Genomic DNA, 18,486 nt, shown 5'->3' with positions numbered 1-18,486 from the left:
TACTCGATCCAGGTCATGCCAATCTTGGAAGAATGAAAATAAAAAGGGAACCTGAGCTTCAAGCACATCAACGATTGAAAGAATGAAATTGATTTGTATTTACTGCGAAAGAAAACTTCTCTATGGTGGGGGCAGCACTTGGATCTGCCCAGGCAATGCTTCATGCAGGACCATCCCTGCCCCAGGAAAGAGGAGAAGCCCATGAACCTACCTTTGCCCTGTGAACGTCCAGCACTTCTGCGATGGGCACCACTCCTAGTCCATCACTGCAGTGGCAGAACCAATCCTTTGAGAGTAAAAGAAGAAAAAAGCCTCGAACAATGGGCTTTGACAGACCAGAAATCTGAATATTAGATCTTTAAAATATGGAGTTCCTCATTCATCGGAAGTGTCGTGGTCTGCTTAAGAACCTCAGTGACGTAAAAAGTCTTTAAAAAATTACCTCCCCTGTTGCTTTATGTTTACAGGAGACAAACTTGACAAAGCTTTTGGTCTTTTGGTCTGATCGGGAGCAGTCCGGTAGGCTCCTCGGAGACATCGCTATTATTATTCAGAGTGGTGTTGCAAACAGAGTAATCAGCCTCAAACTAAATATGGAGCAGTTGCTGTTATACCTCTGCATATTAAAACAATAACAGTATTTTCTTTACATATTCAACCATACTTAGCAGTATACCTTCACATGACTTGAAATAGCTTTCAGAACAGAAACCAGAACTATATTCAGTAGTTGGTGATTTTAATACCTACTCATCATTTTGGAAATCAGCCTCAAACTAAATATGAAGCCGTTGCTGCTATCACTCTGCAAATGAAAACAATAAGAGTGTTTTCTTTATGTATTCAACCAAACTTAGCAGTAAACCTTCATATGACTTGAAATAGCTTTTAGAACAGCAACCAGAACCATATTCAGTAGTTGGCGATTTTAATACTCATTTTGGGCAAGCGAGGTAACTGACACTAGGGGCCATATTTTAGAATATTTTATTTTATGCAACAACATTTATTTGCTTAACACCAAAAAGCAAACATACTGCACGCCAAGGTCTGGAAAAATGAGCTGTTTAGATTTATCCCTCTATTCACTATCTATTTTTAATGATTTTATAGGCAGCTGTTATAAAAGCAATCATCTGCCTGTTGTTATCCATTTCATCTCCTCCATCAGTCATTCCCAGCAAATCATGGCACTGGAAGCTCTATCTAGTTGACTCATAGAGAAACATACTTACGTAAAGAGCGGACACTCGAGCCTTTTCGCGGCCCAGCAAGTAAGGGTCTGACCACCCGCAAGGCGGCGTAGCGATGTTCGCTTCCACTCCGCATCAAAGGTAGATAGCTTATCATACGTACACCGGCTTGCATCAAAGCGTATGCTTTCTTTGCTCTTTCCATATAAACGTTGATGCTGAGCCGGTCATGTGCCGCCGGTCACGCCCACCTCACCGTGCTTTTCAATGCGTCGCCTTGTTTGGCCGGTAACTAGTTTCCTTTTGCCTGCAGAAATAATGTTGCTGTTTTTGAGCTAAGAACGCTAAGAAGTCGTTTGTGGCGCAACGTGAACGTATTTTGCACGTGTAACATAGAATAGGAGATGTGACGCATTTTTAGTGTGCAGTTAGTGTATGTTTTTGGGTCGTGTTTTTCTGAAGAACTTGTGCATTCCTTCGACTGCGTAATATTCTAAGGCAGCTTTAAGACAAAGAATTTTTCGATGGCTCAGATGTATCTTAACACAAACTTTTATTCGGCAGTACAAGAAGTGTGTGTTGTGCATTTGGGATCGTTTTGTAAATAGTGTTTACTTTGCTGTGTTTGCAAAATGAATGGGCTTTTGCCGCTTCGCAAGCACCATGTTTACATGCCGAATTTCTTGTCATGGCTAAAGCATTCTCGTTGGGGTCTAAAAAGCGCTGCTGCCTGTTCGTGGCTTACATTTTGACGACACCTACTGCTATTAGTCGCTAACAGTGGATTCCCTGTAATACCTTTGCCATACGGGCAGAGGGCAATTTTGTCCGCGATCTTGAGTATTATCATATCATTGGGTTACTATTATATATTCGGTATGGTGTGTTTAAATTTCTGAACAGACTACTGATCTAGGCTGATTTATAGAAATTCCGCGCGGGCTGTGCCTGCATTTTTCCCTCCTTACTTGTGTCTACCAGTTCACAAATCCTTTGCTGTTATTTTCACAGGTGATGTTTTAGAGGAAAGACACACAGCCGGTATGCGAAATTTCTTCATCGTGACACTTTTCTGCGTGCTTCACCATACCTTCAATATTGTTGCTCTTTGTAATATGATGTATTTTATAAGTGTGTGATTCAATATTCTTTCTGTGCCATTCAATATGTAAACAAGAAAATAAACTTTTTTGTATGGAACCATTGCCTCCTTGTGTGCCACTCAAAAAAGCGGCTCAATAACGGCAAAAAATTACAATAACAGCTCTGATCGCATTATTCTAGCCTGCATGAACTAAGTCAGCCACGCTTATGTTCTCCGTGAACTTTGCCGGTATTTCCAGTAAAAAGATTGCGATCCACAACTTTAATACGTCCGTATGCATGGCATCGTTAAAGCACTTGCGCGCAACTCTAGACGATGTAGTTGAATATTTTATTGCTGAAGGTAAGTCAGAATTGAAAGCATTCTATCGAAAGCGGAACCGAAACAGAGCAAATCACGTGCCAAAAATCTCGGAGGACGAAATTAGCGGTCTGACCAGCCGCTCGGGGCGCTGGCGCTGCTCGGCCGCAGGGCCCTATGGAAGTGTCCGCTCTTTACGTATATGTTTCTCTATGGTTGACTGCTCATTATTAAAACCTGAAGCAAATATGGAGGGAATCTTTTCAGATAGCCTCTGTGTGGATGAACTGAGTGAACTTTCAATGGCCTGCATCCTCGCTGTCACACACCTTACTGTTTCAAAGTCGACACAATAATAAATTCTGGTACACACAGGGATGCATGGTAGCTTAGGTTCAGCTTCAAAGTAAAGACATGGCTTTTGCGCATAGTAGTTTACTCCATGGTTGCAGCTTTATTTATGACATAGGGGAATCACTTCACGTATGAGCACCCCTTGCCTCTCGTCGTTGACCATTCTCATTTGGATGTCCTAGTGGTATGACATAGTCTCTGCGTCGAACTCCGAACACCGGGGCACACCATCATCACAAGGTTCGAACAAACCTTCTGTCCTAGCAACTCGCTGTTGTCGTTCGCCTCAACCAACTACCGAGTTATATGTCTTCTTCTTGCTCTACTTCTTCGTCTTTTTCTTTTCTTCTTTTCCTTCTTATTTCCCCCTTTTTTTCCCTTTTCTTTTTCTTCCTATTTTTTTCCTTTTTTCTTCTTTTTCTTTTCCCTCTCTTTTTCTTCTTTGTCTTTTCATTCTTTTTTCTTTTTCTTTGTCTTTTTATTCTTTTTCTTCTTATCCTCCCTATTTTTCTTCTTCATCTTCCACAGTGCCACAGTAACTAGGTGCGAAGCCGACGGCTTGAAAACCTACCACAGTGTAGCTCTCGCTACAAAATAAATAAATAAATAAAATAATAAAGCCTGTTTTTTTTTTGAGATACTCTACCCGCAAAAATGATGTAAACTTTACTAAAGCAAGAGCAGAAGCAAAATTTATTCATTGTAATGTAGAAAACATACTAGAAAATCAACGTGTCAACCATGAGAAGCTTAGTCTCATCTAAAAAATTATGGGAACAAGTTCACAGATTAGAAGGCACTCATATTGCCCCTTCACAATCCCCCTCTCCTAACACTTTCAGATATGCAAACAAGTTTAGAGGAGCAGGTAGATATACTTGGAGGCCATTTTTCCAAAGTTTCCAGTTCTTAAAATTGTTTAGAATCATTTTTGTTATGTAAAACCACAGCTGAAAAATACACTTCCAACTAGTGGCAGCAGCAACGAAAATTTTAATAGTTTACTTATGTTACAAGAAATCCGTAATATACTGCCGGCTGGCAAACCAATGGCAAAGTACATTATGAAATTCTGTCCCAATTCTCTGAACTGTCCATATAGAAGCACTTTTAAAGTTTTTAACAAGATATTGGTATTAGGAGAAATACTTCAAGCATGGAAACAAAAACTACCACTGTGCCATTCCTGAAACATAAGTCACCAACCTCTCCTAGAAGTTTGAAGGGTTGTCCTGCTAAATATTTTGAAAGGATCCTGAATATTACATATTTATTCCTCAATCCAACAAACTTCTTGACATTCATCAATGTGGTTCTAAGAAAACATGTTCTGCAGGTGACCACCTTGTTCATCTGGAAAATACTATCAGAGAAGCATTAATACACAGGCAGCACTGTGTCGTGGTCTTTTACCTTGAGAAGGCCTATGACACAACAATAAGGTTTGGAATCTTGTGTAACCTTGCAGACTTAGGCATCCATGGGAGGATGCTAAATGTTCTGAGTGACTTTCTCTAACCACTCATTCAATGTCTGTCTATGTACAAATATATGTCAAAGAAATTTATCCAAGAGAATAGGGTACTGCAGGGATACAGATTAAGCACTACACGTTTTGTTATAAAATTAAATTCCATAGCTAAAATATTGCAAAGTCCGTCCTATATTCAGTTTATGTTGATGATTTCAAAAATGACTGCACATCCTCTGGCATAACAGCATGTGAGAGATAAATAACAATATTATGAAATAAACTTGAGGCCTGGGCAGACAAAAATTGATTTAAATTCATGAAAAAAAAGAAACAATAACTTTTTTCTCACTTAAGAGATGCTTCCATACCGATCCTACATTGTACCTAAATGAAGCCAAACTGCCAGCGAAACAAGAACACACAATTTCTAATCCTGTTTTTTTTTTTTTTTTTATAGAAAGCTCACATTTCTGCTGCACTTAAAGAAGAAAGCTTCTCAAGTCCTCAATGTCTTAAACATACTGTCACAAAGATGCTGTTGCTCTGATCGAGCATGTCTGCTGCAGATTTATTGCTGTATTATATGCTCCTGTTTTGATTATGGTTTTATAGTGTATGGCTCTGCTATAGGCTATCATATCTGAACGATTGGATCCAGCACATAACTTAGGCCTTTGTCTCTCAATGGTGGATAGTGAACATCCCCCATAAATAGGCTATATGTTAAAAGCAATGAACCGCCCCTTGCAGACAGAAGAATCATGCTTATGCATGCGTATATGTACCGAAAATAAGGTCCCCTTCTGTCGCAGTGTCGTTAGAATGGCACTATCCAGAGCACTATTCAACAATAAACCCCAAGCCATCACACCACTCCTTTGCGTTGAAGAAATATGCAGAGAATTACTGTTTGCTATTCCCAATGTTGCCCAGACACTGAACCCACTTCTGCCATTTCCCGAAGTGTGCGACTTCACACTAACATACTTTCATCAAAAGCAAACTCCACGCAATTAGATGAGAAATACAAGAAGTACACTGCTCTCTATGCAGATGGCTTGAAAAGAATGCAACATGTTGGAAGCGCATTAATTCAGAGTAGTTGGAAGAAAATGATGTGATTACCTCCGTGCTCATCAGTTTTTACTGCTGAACGTTATGCTGTGTCAATAGCTGCAGAAACAATACTAAAGAAAAATACTAAAAATTCATTATCTATTCTAACTCTAAGCTTAATCACAGCATTGCATTACAAAAATGCAGCCTTAATCGAGACATCATACATAATGTCATAACGGCTGACAGACAAGGACAGGTAATGAAGTTCTGCTCCTAGCCACATAGGAATCATAGGGAACCAGAAAACTGACAAAAGTGTTGCACACGCTCGTAATGCTGTAATAAAACTAATCAACATGCCTCGTAAAGACTGTGTGAAGCTCATACATAGTAAACTCGGGAATAAATGGCAGTCTGTTTGGGATAATGAAGTAAACAACATACTATTTGAGAAATGCAAGTCATGCTGTCATCGAAAGCACTTTTTTGAAGTAATCCTATGTTGCCTGTTGACATACACATAGCTCACACACAATTACATTATGCTTCCAGCTCTAACAAGAAAAACCTACATGTGAAGCATGTGGTGATGACTTATCAATCAATCATATTCACAAAACTTGAGGAAATGAAACATCCCTTTTCATGCAAGCTTCTTGCTAGGAGAAAGCACCCTTGATGAAACCTCATGTGTTTCCGATTCTTAAAAGAAACAAATCTTGTAACCAACTTCCATAGCTACAGTGTGAAAGACAGGACAACTGTGTTCTCTCCTTCTCTCTTGTCCTGTCTTTCGCTCTGTAACTATTGAAGGTTGGCACCAACTCGCCCAACATCTTGCTTTGTCGAACTTCTAAACAAACCCTGATTGTTAAAAAATGTATTTTTTAACATAGCAGTACACTTAACCCTGGGTTTGGCGCATGATGGCCTCAACTGTTTAAGCGCCAAAAAAACCGAACATAACTCTCACTGGATGTTTTCTCTGCTTCACAGTGCAGGACAAGATTCGCACTAAGAAAGTTAGCAGGTGAAATGACGTGTCAGCATAAACCTCAAAAGGGGCTTCATATCAAATGACAACCCACAAAGTTTGTACGAAATAGTGGGGTGGGATATATATGTCTGAAAAATAGGGAGGTGATTTGCATGGGGTGGGAGTGTTCATGTGGATGGCTTTTTCCAGGGAGGTGGTGGCATTGGTAGCTCCTCAGAGACAATGGGGAGGAGGTTACAGACAAAAGTTTTGACGATGGAAATGTGTTGGGGGATTTCGCTAAGTTGTTTAGAAGGGAGGAAACAGTTTTTTGAGGTCCATTTAATGTTGCAAAAGTATAGTGGTGGAGGGGTTTTGCACTAGATGGGACGTTCCTGGCGCACGTAGGCATGATCATGGCATTTGGCATAGTTGCTGTCGGCCCAGGGTTCAATTGACAAGGAGTAACCTTGCCAGAGGGGGTCTGTCAGTTCAATGTAGAGGTGGATTGAGACAGTGTGGTTGTTGCTGAACCCGCGGACAGGGAGTATAAATGATGGGGTTGATGATGTAGGTGTTGGTTGGGCAAGCGGTTGAGGCTCGAGGCCAGCTATTTCCTCCTCACAGGGGTGGAAGCAGAGTTGAGCATTTTAGAGCAGCTTGGGGAGAAGTTATAATGGCATTTTGGAGCAGCTTTGGAGCAATAAAACGAGAGCTTTGGAGCTCTCGAATAATGTTTTGGAGCACGTTTCTAGGGTGAAACGCCCCTAATACGTAATTTATATCTACGCGTCTACCAGCCGACTAAAACACGTTCATACAGCTTGATGCTGATTAGCTTAGTTAAATGCGGTTAAAGCGCTTGATTGATTGATTGATTGATTTGTGGGGTTTAACGTCCCAAGCGACTCAGGCTATGAGAGACGCTGAGTGGAGGGCTCCGGAAATTTCGACAACCTGGGGTTCTTTAACATGCACTGACATCGTACAGCACACGGGCGCCTTGCTTTTCGCCTCCACCGAAAAGCGGCCGCCGAGGCCAGGATTCGATCCCGCATCCTTGGGAACAGGAGTCGAGCGCCGTAACCACTGCGCCAGCTCTGATTTCCTTGGTTAAATGCGAACGATTTGTTTCTGATCTAGTTGGTTCATGATGCAAGGATTAAAGTAACCATATTCCTCAGACCCCAAAGCGGGACATGGGAGGACTACAGGGGGGGGGGGGGGGGGTATGAAATGCAGGGCATCTGGTTTAGACATGGTCGTTTTTATTCATATATACACCACGAAACGGTTCTCTTCATTCTTCATTCAGCTTTGCCTAGCCGGCACATCTAATACTTCTGGCTTGAATGAATCTTCCTCAGCAGCTCTTCATTTTTGCAGATGTGTGCGTGGTACTGTTCACACGTCATGTGCACATTCACTTTAAGTAGCAACATTGCTTTAAGTGTTGTCGCTTGAAGCTGCGTCTTCTCTGCAGACCACATCTTGTTCATAATAGAAAACACTCTCTCCACTGGTGCATAATTGTACCGGGCAAGCACATGCAGTACTCAACAACTGCCCTCATGTTCTCGCAAGGCCCATCGTTCGTCTGGAAGTGCTGAAGCACCTCCATCCAACGTTCCCCAACTGGTTTCTTCTGCCTCTTCCATTCATCTAGATTTTCAGGTGTGACGTAACGTGAAACGTTACAGGTTTCGTCAATTAAAAAAATCTCGTCGAGGTGGACGTCATTGAACTCTGAAGTTATGAGCTGCTTACTCCTCTGCACATCATCCCAAAGTGGTGCTGACTCCAGAGAGGCCCATGAGAAACTGCTAACCTCATCAAATTGTGTGCACCATCACTCGAGGTATGACGCGCAGGTCTGGTAGAACTTTTTTGCCCCTTCTACTACCGATCCTCTTTAAACTTCTCCTGATTCCTCAAGTGCTGTTATTCTAGAATGCACACTTAATGGCAAAAATGTCTGCTGAAGTCTGTCTTCAACTTTGGTCTGCAGTTGTTTCAGAGCTTTGTGGACTTCCATGGCAGTCTTGAAACATGGCCGTTTGGCTATGTATTTCCTTCCTCCATGGCTATGTAGAAAGAATAGCCAGAGCTCTCCACAAGGATTTTCAAAACATGTCTTAATCAAAGAGGGGCATTTTTCTGCCGACAAAAAGAACGACTTTAAAGCCGGGAAAAGCTTGAGCACTCTCTCAACAGCTGAGATTAATGCCAACCACCTTGTTTTGCTGTAGCCCAGAAGCCGCTGGTACTCAACAGACGCGAAGTCACAAAACGTCTTGAATGCTCCACCCGCACTGTGCAAATATAAAGGTATGAATAGAGTTTGACAATCACGGCTTCAATGTCAAGCGACAGACACTCGGCAGCAGTCTGGATGGTGTTGTGCACAATATGTGCTGCACAGCCAGTCCCAGTGATCTTTTGAGGTAAAGAATCTCTGATTCTTGAGAACACATTGTTTTTCCAATTCCGCGTGGCACCGCCGAAGTTGCAGTTTGTCGATAAAAGCAATCAGCTTTGATGCGAGGTTGTTGACTTCCAGTGCTTTTAGGATGTACTAACTCACCATGGTCGAGGTCTCACCTGGCAAGGTGTCGATCTTCAGCAGCTTTGCACACCAGCAGCAGAGGTGAAGTAGCGGATCATTATTGGAAATATTTTCAAATCTTTATGGTTCGACGCATCACAGAAAACAGATGAATTTCGCATAGTGGAGTTCAGCCTTCAACTCTTCCACGGCAGAAGGAGCAAGTACGTTCAAGGCAATCGCTTCGGCTTTCGTGCGTGCGCAGGCAAACCTCTTGTCGAAAAGCTTCCGAAGCAGTTTTGATGTGCAATCCATCAAACGAAAGGTTTGGTTGTGGGCGATCGTATGATACGCAAAGACGCCTTCGGAAGCAGCGAGCTTCAGCTTCTTGTCACCAGCACGTTCTTGTCTGAAAAACTGCGTTAAGATGCTAGAAGACGCAGCAGCTGATATATTCCGCTCGTGCTTCTCGGTGCCTATATGTTTTAAAATGTCAGAACGTCCACTGTGGGCGATGGAAAAGTCTGCCCCACATTTTTCGCAGCGCACATCGTGCTCCGACTTTGATTTTTTTTTCAAGAACGGAAACTCTTTACCTAGTTCGCCGCTGAACTTGCACTTCCTTTTAGGCCTTGCGGTTGGCGCAATAAAGAAGCAACACTTCACCAAAAAGCAAACGTAAGCATGCTGCGAACGTTCCGGACCTGGCCAACAAAACATGGAGGAAGGAAACAACTGTTTCCTCCATGCAACAAAAAGTCTCTCTCGCTAGATCTTTTAGTACACTGTAGCTGTACCGTATGGTCCCGAGAAAAGTCGTTCTGGGGACAATTGCTTGTTCATTCATGATTGCAGTAATTTCGGCTGGTTCGGTACACCCAGGCGAAGCGGGTGTCGTGAGTGTAGCCAAAGCGGGACAAAACGCCGTCCCACAAGTATGCTGGCCGTACAGCGGGACCACACCCGCAAAAGCGGGACATGTCCCACCTAAATCGGGACGTATGGTCACTTTGCAGCAAGGTAAAGACAGCCAACTGAAGAAGACAGTGGCGGGCAATCAGGTATGTATACTCACGTTACAAGGGAGGAGGAGGAAAAACTTTATTTGGCGAGCGATTTCGTACCTTTCGGGGCACAGAGTCACCAAGGGTAAAATCTTAAAAAGCCTTTGCGCAACAGGGCAAAAATGTTAAAAGCGGTGCTTTATATGTCGGGTGGTTTTTCATAGAACTAGATTAACAAGTATGTGTTGCCCGAAACCAAGTAAAAGCCGAAGTGCTCGTAGCCAGTCTGAACAGTCTGAATCCCCGTCTGGCTTTAAAGGGACAGAACACTGGCCAAATATGTCATGAAATTATGGTGGAGATGAAAGGTCTTGCCTCATATAGTACAAATCGAGCACTACAATATCAAAGAAAAGAGGCTTTACAATTTTAATTTGCCATTGAAAATCGCATGAAAACAACCGAGGCGCTATCTAGCAAAGAAACCCTAGTACTTTCAGTGTAGCCCACCACGTGACTACATGTCAGCAGAATATCGCTGATTTTCGTAACTGCATTGTTCTTTTTTCTTCTAGGAGTGCTTGCCATAATTTACTATATTTTGCGCTCTCTCCAGTGCGTCCTTAATAAAAACCACCCCTGCTTTCGCACCGCGAGAGGTATGCTTTCAGGTTTTGCCACTAGATGGCGCCACAGTGTTTGCAATTTTGTGAATGAAGCAATGACAGTGCCCACTAAAACTTTCGTCGACGAGGGCATGCGTTATTGTTCCGTAACAGCATTGAGTGTGAAGCTTAAAATTGCGTTACTCTACGCAAAAAATGTCTGATTACTGTCTGGCGAGTGAAAGTTATTGTTTTCAGTGCGTCTTTTTTGTCGACCACCAGTGGTCATCGCGGTCGCTGCTCATGGTTTCCAGCATCAAACTACATAAAAACGGGCGCATGCATTGATCGCAAAATTCCCGGTAAAAATTTTCTACAGCGTTTCTAACAAAAGCCGTTATGGAATCGAACATTTTAGACATCAATCTTTCCACTGTGGCGAAAAAAAAATTGAGACCTAAATTCGAGTGTTCTGTTCCTTTAAGAACAATTTTTAAGCAATATAAATTTTCGCTCGCTCCTCAGAGCAACGCGCGTCACAACATACTTTGTGCAAGATGACGTGCAACAACAGCAGTAGCAGCAGCAGCAACAACAACAACAAAAAAAAAAGCTTTTTTTTGTGAGAGGGCGCTGCTCACCATTTCAATTCGGGCCACATCTGTCTCAAAAGGTGGGTCCATGCCTCTGATGCATTGCTAGGAAAATGGCGTAGAACATGCGTAGAACAGTGGCCATGGAGGAAGGAAAGAACTTGACAGTGGCGGTTCCGTTCAACGTCACTGAGCGCACTGCTCTTGGCGCGTTAATTAATGCCGCAATCGAGATGATAGCGTGCGGCTCTCTATTCGACGAAACGGCCAGCGAGGCGTAATCTACCTCGCTGACGAGAAGATGCGCCGAGTGCCGAAGTCGGGGCCAACGCTGTGGTTCAAGTGAGTTTACGCTTATAGTTTCGTTTTTGGTCTCTTCTGTCGACGCATGCAATGCTGATCGTTACCCTGTTCGCGATCCCGTTTGTTTGAATGGCTTTGAAACTGCAAAAAAAAAAAAAAAAAAAACCACTCGAATCAGTCCGGGAATGCGTCGCCCAGTTTCGCGCAGCCTTGAATACGAATGCACGTGTGTGCAGCACTGCTGTCCGCCTGCAGTCGGTTTGGCGCACACATGGCGCACACAGATGTCGCTGCATCTAGAGTCACTAGAAAATTTTCAGAGTACCGCAAAGGTGCCCGCGGGCGCCATTTCCCTTCCAGACCGCCGGGCCCGGCCGGTGTCTAAACGGCGAGTGACCGCATTCGTAGACTTTTAACGTGTTCTTAAACTCAGCAAAACGGGAAGGCTCTAACACGCTTATTCATAACAGTGCCAACACTGGTTGTGCGGTCGCTAACTTTAATACCGCAGTCAGCAATCGATGGGAAAAATAAGTGCGCGGGTGGATCGGCGAAAACTGCAGGTCGCCTGCTATTGCCAATCCCCGGCCCTTTAAATCGACTTGTTTTCGACGCGCAGTTCTGGGGCGTTGCAACATTATAAAATGACTGAGTGTGAAATAGCATGTTAGCAAAGGTCGCAGGAACGTGTGTGTATATTGTTAAGTCATGGAGAATGCCGTCCGTCGGCGCCGCGGGGCCGGACAAGGTAAAATGCGGATCACGCTCTGAAACGATGGATCGCTTGGTATAAGCAGCATAAAGTGAAGCAGCAGGTTCGCCCAGATAGCGTAAACAAAATAACATACAACGTAGTATCGCCGGCGCTGCGCCAGGAACGCCAAGCAGGCTTAATTTGTTGAAGCATATTGTTTTGCGCGAACTTATTTTTTTTTTGCGGCGCCGTCATTAAGCGAAGGAAAACTAAAGCACTGGTCTCGCCCATTTTCAACGTGAAACAAAAAACAAAATGCATGTCTTACTATATCATCGCTATCACCGCGCGGTTGTGAATATTGTACTTTTCATTGTTTCATATTGTCGTCTCATGTTGTTTCATCGCCATACGCCTTGTGCCGCCAATTTGCCAGAACCCTGGAGAGGTGGCGCGGTGCAGGTCAGCGTATTGTTTACGGCAAGCATTGATTAAGTGCAATGTGCTTAAAAATCGTCGTGTTGCAATCACACAGACAGCATCGAGCGTGTGCAAAGGCGGTAGAAGTCGCTCCGGCACAAGCTTCAAGAAGCAGTCGAACTGTTTCTTGCAACAACACAGGAGCGAGTGCGCCAGAGACGCTTCACGGAGATGCGTACTTTTTCCAGCGTTGTGAGGGCGCGCCTCGCTCGTGAGGTGCCTCATGGAGGGCTCTCTACGATGCAGCCGAGGCGCTCCACAGCTGAACGGCGCGACGTTCGAAGCGAAAGATGTACACGTGCGTAGCCTCGCTGCTTTCACGGTTCCACACGTGATGGTGGTGGCGGACGCCGCGGGAGCGGTCGTCTACATGGCGCGTTGGTTTGCTTTCCTGTTGACCAGAAAAGAGACGCTGTCACGCAAACTCTAGTAATTGGAACGTGTACCCATCTTAGTTTCCGTAACAGCACAAAACTACATCGTCAAAAGCGCGACATACGTTTTTATTCCAGTCATATTATTCTTGACAGTCAGCGAGATGGAGTAAAAACAGGTGCATAATGAACTGCCATCAATAAAGGAACGCTTCTGCAAAATTTGCGAGATTGCGGCTTCATTGCTTAATTAATCTCGCAAATGACCTTAGTCACTTCCAAGACTTGCGAGATTGATCATTTAATCACCTGAATCACTATAAGCTAGTGGAAACAGTATGGGCTCAAAACCTATTGCGGCCTCTCAAACGAGGTTTAGTGGCAGCTTTCATTAATAGTTAGAGGGAAAAGCTGTTCCTCAGGCTGCTAGGTTGTCTAGCGGAATATTTGTGACCGTTTTCAGTTTTTTTCGCCGTTATTACGTTTTTTTTGTAGACCTTTTTTGTTTTATGTTTTCTTGCCGCCCTTGCTGCCTTTGTTTCTTTACCTCCCCTATCACTGTACTTTCATACGGCCTGCGCACTCGCCGCGGATACAGTATACGAGCTATTCTAAGCGTCTTGCCCCCCTTCGGCAGCGAGGCACCCTAATTTAACCCAGAGCCGGTACGTAGTGGATACTATGTACCTGCTCTGGTTTGAGTGTCTCAACCCTGGCCGCTGTGGTGGCGACCGGTGCGCACCTGCTTTCGCACGTTGACGATATTCACAGTGCTGAAATAAAAAAAAAATAATTGCGGAGGGTTCATTTACTTTGCGAATTTCAAGAAAGGTGCTATATTTTTTTCGCACAGCTGGCAGTTATAAAATACCAGAAGGAGAAATCGTTTTACGAACTAGACCGAGTATATATTACATTTTGCGGTCGTAAATGTAAAAGCTGTACTTGTATTTATTTCCTAAGTTTATCCCTTTTAGCACATACTAAGTGGGCCAAAAGGATGACTCATACCGAAATGAACAGGTGCTGAAAGTGAGAACAAGTAAATGATCGCGAGCACCGGGGAATGCCGACTCATTGCGTGCATCCTTCGACTTCCTCTTCGTCTACACCGTATATATTTAAGGAATAACAGCGCGGAGACGAAGGACAAGGAAGAAGACAACACCTGCGAGGACTTTGTAAAAACTCGTTGCAATAATACCGCTGAATACCGCGGGAAGTAATATATCCAAGTTCATGTGGCGCATCTAAAGGTTGGCAGTAAAGATTGCTTTAACTTGGTGAATGGTATGAGCCACTAATCACTTACCTAAACATGAATACCGTTCAGTTTACGGAGTGAGTGAAATCCTTAGGGAAATTACATAGTTTCATTTCTACGTGTGTAAAAGCGGTTCAGTCCAAGGAACATTAATATTTACTCTGGCTTGTTTCTTACAGTGCACGACATATGCTAAACACAATTTGAAAATCTCTGTTGTAATCATATTCCGCGCCGCAAGCACATCCAAGTAGCAGCGTTCTATTGTACGGTTAATCCCGCTGACAAAAGCTAATTTTTTTTTCTTCCTGCGGTAACGATGTTTCACTCATGATATGAGAGGAACTGGCGTTCATTAAAAATGTAATAAGGTTACAGAAGCACATAACTTATCACGTGAGCATTTTATCTTCTTACGTTGTTGGAAATGGAGCGAGCGCGCTGTTTCCGTCAGATTCATTGTTCGTGGCGATGCACCGAATTTTGCCTGTTGCAATTAGTGGCCGATCGAGGAGGAGCTTCATCTGCATGCATTGTCTCAAATAATATGCCAGTACTTTTTTCGCTTTTGGGCACGTTGCTTCTGGACATTTACCGCAATTTCGGGCGCTTTCACGTGTCTGTCGGTAAGTTAGGCTGGTCGTTGACCCGCTATAAGTTCTGTTAGCGAAATTTGAAAAGATCTATTACCGCACTTTGTGCACTTCGAACGGCGCGCTCACCCTCTTGCGGTTCTGAGGCGTGCCTCGACGTAACAGACAGCATTCATTACCGTCCTCATAAAGCCTCCCGACGTGCCTGCCACTTACGCTGCTAAACCCGGTTTGTATTGAAGAAGCTGACGTCTGAGCGGTAGAGCTTTTCTCGGTCGCATTTGGCGCTTTAACTGTTTCCCGTGAACGTGCACAGGCATGGTGCCCGACCCTTCTGTAAGTCCCGGTCTGGAAAGACTACTGGCGTTTCTTTTCACCAGTTCCCCAGTGATGGAGAACTCGGTTCCAGGTCTCCCCTGATGGGGCTGGGGCAGGTGGGTGCTTGCCTGCCACCGAAGTTTTATCTGTTGTAGGCCGCCATTGCCACCGCTTCGGAGGTGTTGTTGCGGCGCGCGTCTTTCTCTCCCTCTTCCTTTTCTTCCTTCTCTATTTTTTCTTCTGTCTGCACGAGGCAGCGGAGGTGGCTCAGCTACAGAGCCAGTAGCAGGCCTGTGCATTTTCTTTTCCTTCTTCCTACAGCCACAGCCACAACAACAGAACTTCGCAAGAAAAAGTTTATTATTTATCGGATGGACTCGCAGTACGGAGCAGAGAAAAGCAGTTCGATTATTTCCTGACGGTCGTAATCGGAGCAGGACGCGGGATTTGTGCGGGCTGGGTTCGCGGGGAGGCCGTCATTGCACCCGCCACCTCTTTGGTGGTGGACGATGGCTGTTGTTGCGGCGCGCGTATTTCTCTCTCTATCTTCCTTTTTTCTCTATTTTCTCTTCTGTCTGCACGAGGCAGCGGAGGTGGCTCAGCTAGCCCCGCCGGGGTGGTGCAGTGGTAAGACGCCCGACTACTGTGCCGGAGTACCCGGGTTCGAACCCGACCTCGGCGGCTGCGTTTTGATGGAGGCGAAATGAAGAGGCGTCCGTGTGCTGTGCGATGTCAGCGCACGTTAAAGATCCCCAGGTGATCGAAATTACTCCGTAGCCCTCCACTACGGCTCCTGTTTCTCTCTTTCCACTTTCACTCCCACCTCCCTCCCTTCCCTTACGGCGCGGTTGCGGTGTCCACAGAAAACAAGTGAGACAGTTACCGCGCCTTTCCCTTCCTATAAATAAATCAGTTTTTTTTTTTAAATCAGGTGGCTCAGCTACAGAGCCAGTAGCAAGCCCGTGCATTTTCTTTTCCTTCTTCCTACAGCCACAGCCACAACAACAGAACTTCGCAAGAAAAAGTTTATTATTTATCGGATGGACTCGCATTACGGAGCAGAGAAAGGCAGTTCGATTATTTCCTGACGGTCGTAATCGGAGCAGGACGCGGGATTTGTGCGGGCTGGGTTCGCGGGGAGGCCGTCATTGCACCCGCCACCTCATCGGTGGTGGACGATGGCTGTTGTTGCGGCGCGCGTATTTCTCTCTCTCTTCCTTTTCTTTCTCTATTTCCTCTTCTGTCTACACGAGGCAGCGGAGGTGGCTCAGCTACAGAGCCAGTAGCAGGCCCGTGCATTTTCTTTTCCTTCTTCCTACAGCCACAGCCACAACAACAGAACTCGGTTCCAAAAAATTTAGCAGCATTGTACGTGAGTTTTTACCTGGTTTCTGGCTGTTCAGCAAGACGCTGATACACAGCCAGCGCCTGCAAGGATGGCTGATCTGTACTGCGGCAAAAATCACCATAGGGCGTTTTGAGCGCTCAAGTTCACGACGTCTCGTTTGCAAAAATGAACGCGAATATCACAACAGAGCATAAAACATGCGTAGGTTTGCGGCTACAGGGTCCCATGCACCACGATTTTTCAGCGCGATAAACAGGTAACACCCCTGTGTGTCGTAGTCCGGCCATGCAAAAAGAGCGACACGACGAGGCGGCGAAGGCGACCGGCGTTCGCTCTGTCGCCAGCCCACATGCAAGCAGCGCTCTCAGTTCTGTACCACGTCACGTGGGCTTCCATGGGATCGTGACCCACTTGCACGAGTCCTCCGCTTGACACCCCTGAGCGACCAGCAGTCGCTGGTGGCCAGGGCGGCGGCGACTGGAGCTCTGGACTGAAAGCACCATAAGAGCTGTAAATAAATCTATTTTCTCGTATGGTGGTCGAAAAGCGGCATTCGCAGGCCGATCGAGTGACTGTTGGTCGCAAACTGGTAACAAATCAGTGGTGCAGCTGGGGAATTTATTGCTGATAGTGAAGATCGACAAGTCTCGTTAAAGCGGGTAGCCTTCACAAGTGAACATTGGTCGAGCTGAGCGGCTCCCTGATTGCATGCCGACTCGCAAGTTTGAATGGGTCTTTGGAATGGTGCCGCCACCATTTTTCCCCTATATCATTGGCTGCACACCTGATCGAGGCCCAAGGGACGCCAGTTTCAAACTCACGGCTTCCTGTGTTGTTACCCATTTTAAGACGAGTCTTTAATGCCTCACGCGGGGTTGCGCGACCTGTCCCACTATGGCAGTCAATCATCCCGACAGCCACGCCGGACACCTGAGAGCATATATTAGTTCTTGTCCAGCGTCATGCATCCACGGCGCTTCTTGCAGCGCAGTTGTAGTTTGTGAACAAATAAAGGTGCAACCCTTGCGAAAACCAACATTTTTGGTTCATGGCCCCTTTTCCCAAGCATTTCACCCCAGAAGAGCCGAGCACCAGGCCGGGGGAAATCTTGTACCCATTGGAAACCGGTGGGTACCCGGCGGTACTGGGGTCGAACCCCGTACCTCCCGAATGCGAGGCGGATGCTCTACCACAAGGCCACCGCAAATGGTGCTCAGCTTCCATTTTATGCCGTGCGAAAGAGCAGCATACATCCGGTCATGGCAAAAGATATGTAAACAAGCATGCTGGAGGCGCAGTCGTAATTAGCGAATCGGCGCATTCCTGCGGGAGTTTAGAATTCACACACTAAATACTGAATGGTGTATGTTTACGTTGAAGCACTCACGAGTCATTTGCTGGAGAAGCACTAGAAAAACACCAAGGTTAGGCTCGGGAGCCGGTCGCAGTCGCGGCTGCGGGGGAGGAGACGGCGGCTCTTATTCGGGCATGCAGTGAAGCGCGTTGGATTTGCGATGACGATCCATACGGGACTGAAGCCTTCGTGCGCTGGCCGTGACCAGACTGAACATAGTTTTGCAGAAATGCTTTACTAGCCGAAAATAGTAACGTCTCACTAACGCGCGCATATAACAGCAAGAGGAGAAATCAACATTTATTATGCCCGAAATAATTCGATGGTGCATGCAGGCACCAGACGGGGTGGCTCCCTAGTTGCGGGACCCATATGTTCCCAGCAGCTCCTGGCCCCTACCCGTCAGTGCGAGCTGGATGGATAGGGCGGGGCTGGATAACAAGGTCTCCCATCGCTCAAGGGATTGGGGATTGGGTGTATTGGCGGGAAGGGGTGGAGGGGAGGTTTGAGTTTTGTGCATTCTGCCAAAATGTGCGGCAGGGTGCCTTTT

At 45.4% G+C, this 18,486-nt stretch overlaps 1 protein-coding gene across 1 annotated transcript; it reads right to left on the bottom strand.

Moving 5' to 3' along the window:
• Window positions 1-9,162: 9,162 nt before the first annotated feature.
• Window positions 9,163-11,298, bottom strand: LOC146190134 (uncharacterized). The gene is made up of 2 exons (XM_084605424.1): window positions 11,257-11,298; window positions 9,163-9,666 (listed from the first exon to the last, which is right to left on the bottom strand). Exons 1-2 carry the CDS (start codon window positions 11,296-11,298, stop codon window positions 9,163-9,165), a joined length of 546 nt encoding a protein of 181 aa, XP_084461550.1.
• Window positions 11,299-18,486: the final 7,188 nt, after the last annotated feature.

This window comes from Amblyomma maculatum, chromosome 5, assembly GCF_055883805.1.
Source record: "Amblyomma maculatum isolate TAMU_Amacu chromosome 5, ASM5588380v1, whole genome shotgun sequence".
NCBI classification, from domain to species: domain Eukaryota; kingdom Metazoa; phylum Arthropoda; class Arachnida; order Ixodida; family Ixodidae; genus Amblyomma; species Amblyomma maculatum.
The sequence above is the reverse complement of the archived record's forward strand: the minus strand, read 5'-3'. Positions and strand labels throughout refer to the sequence as shown.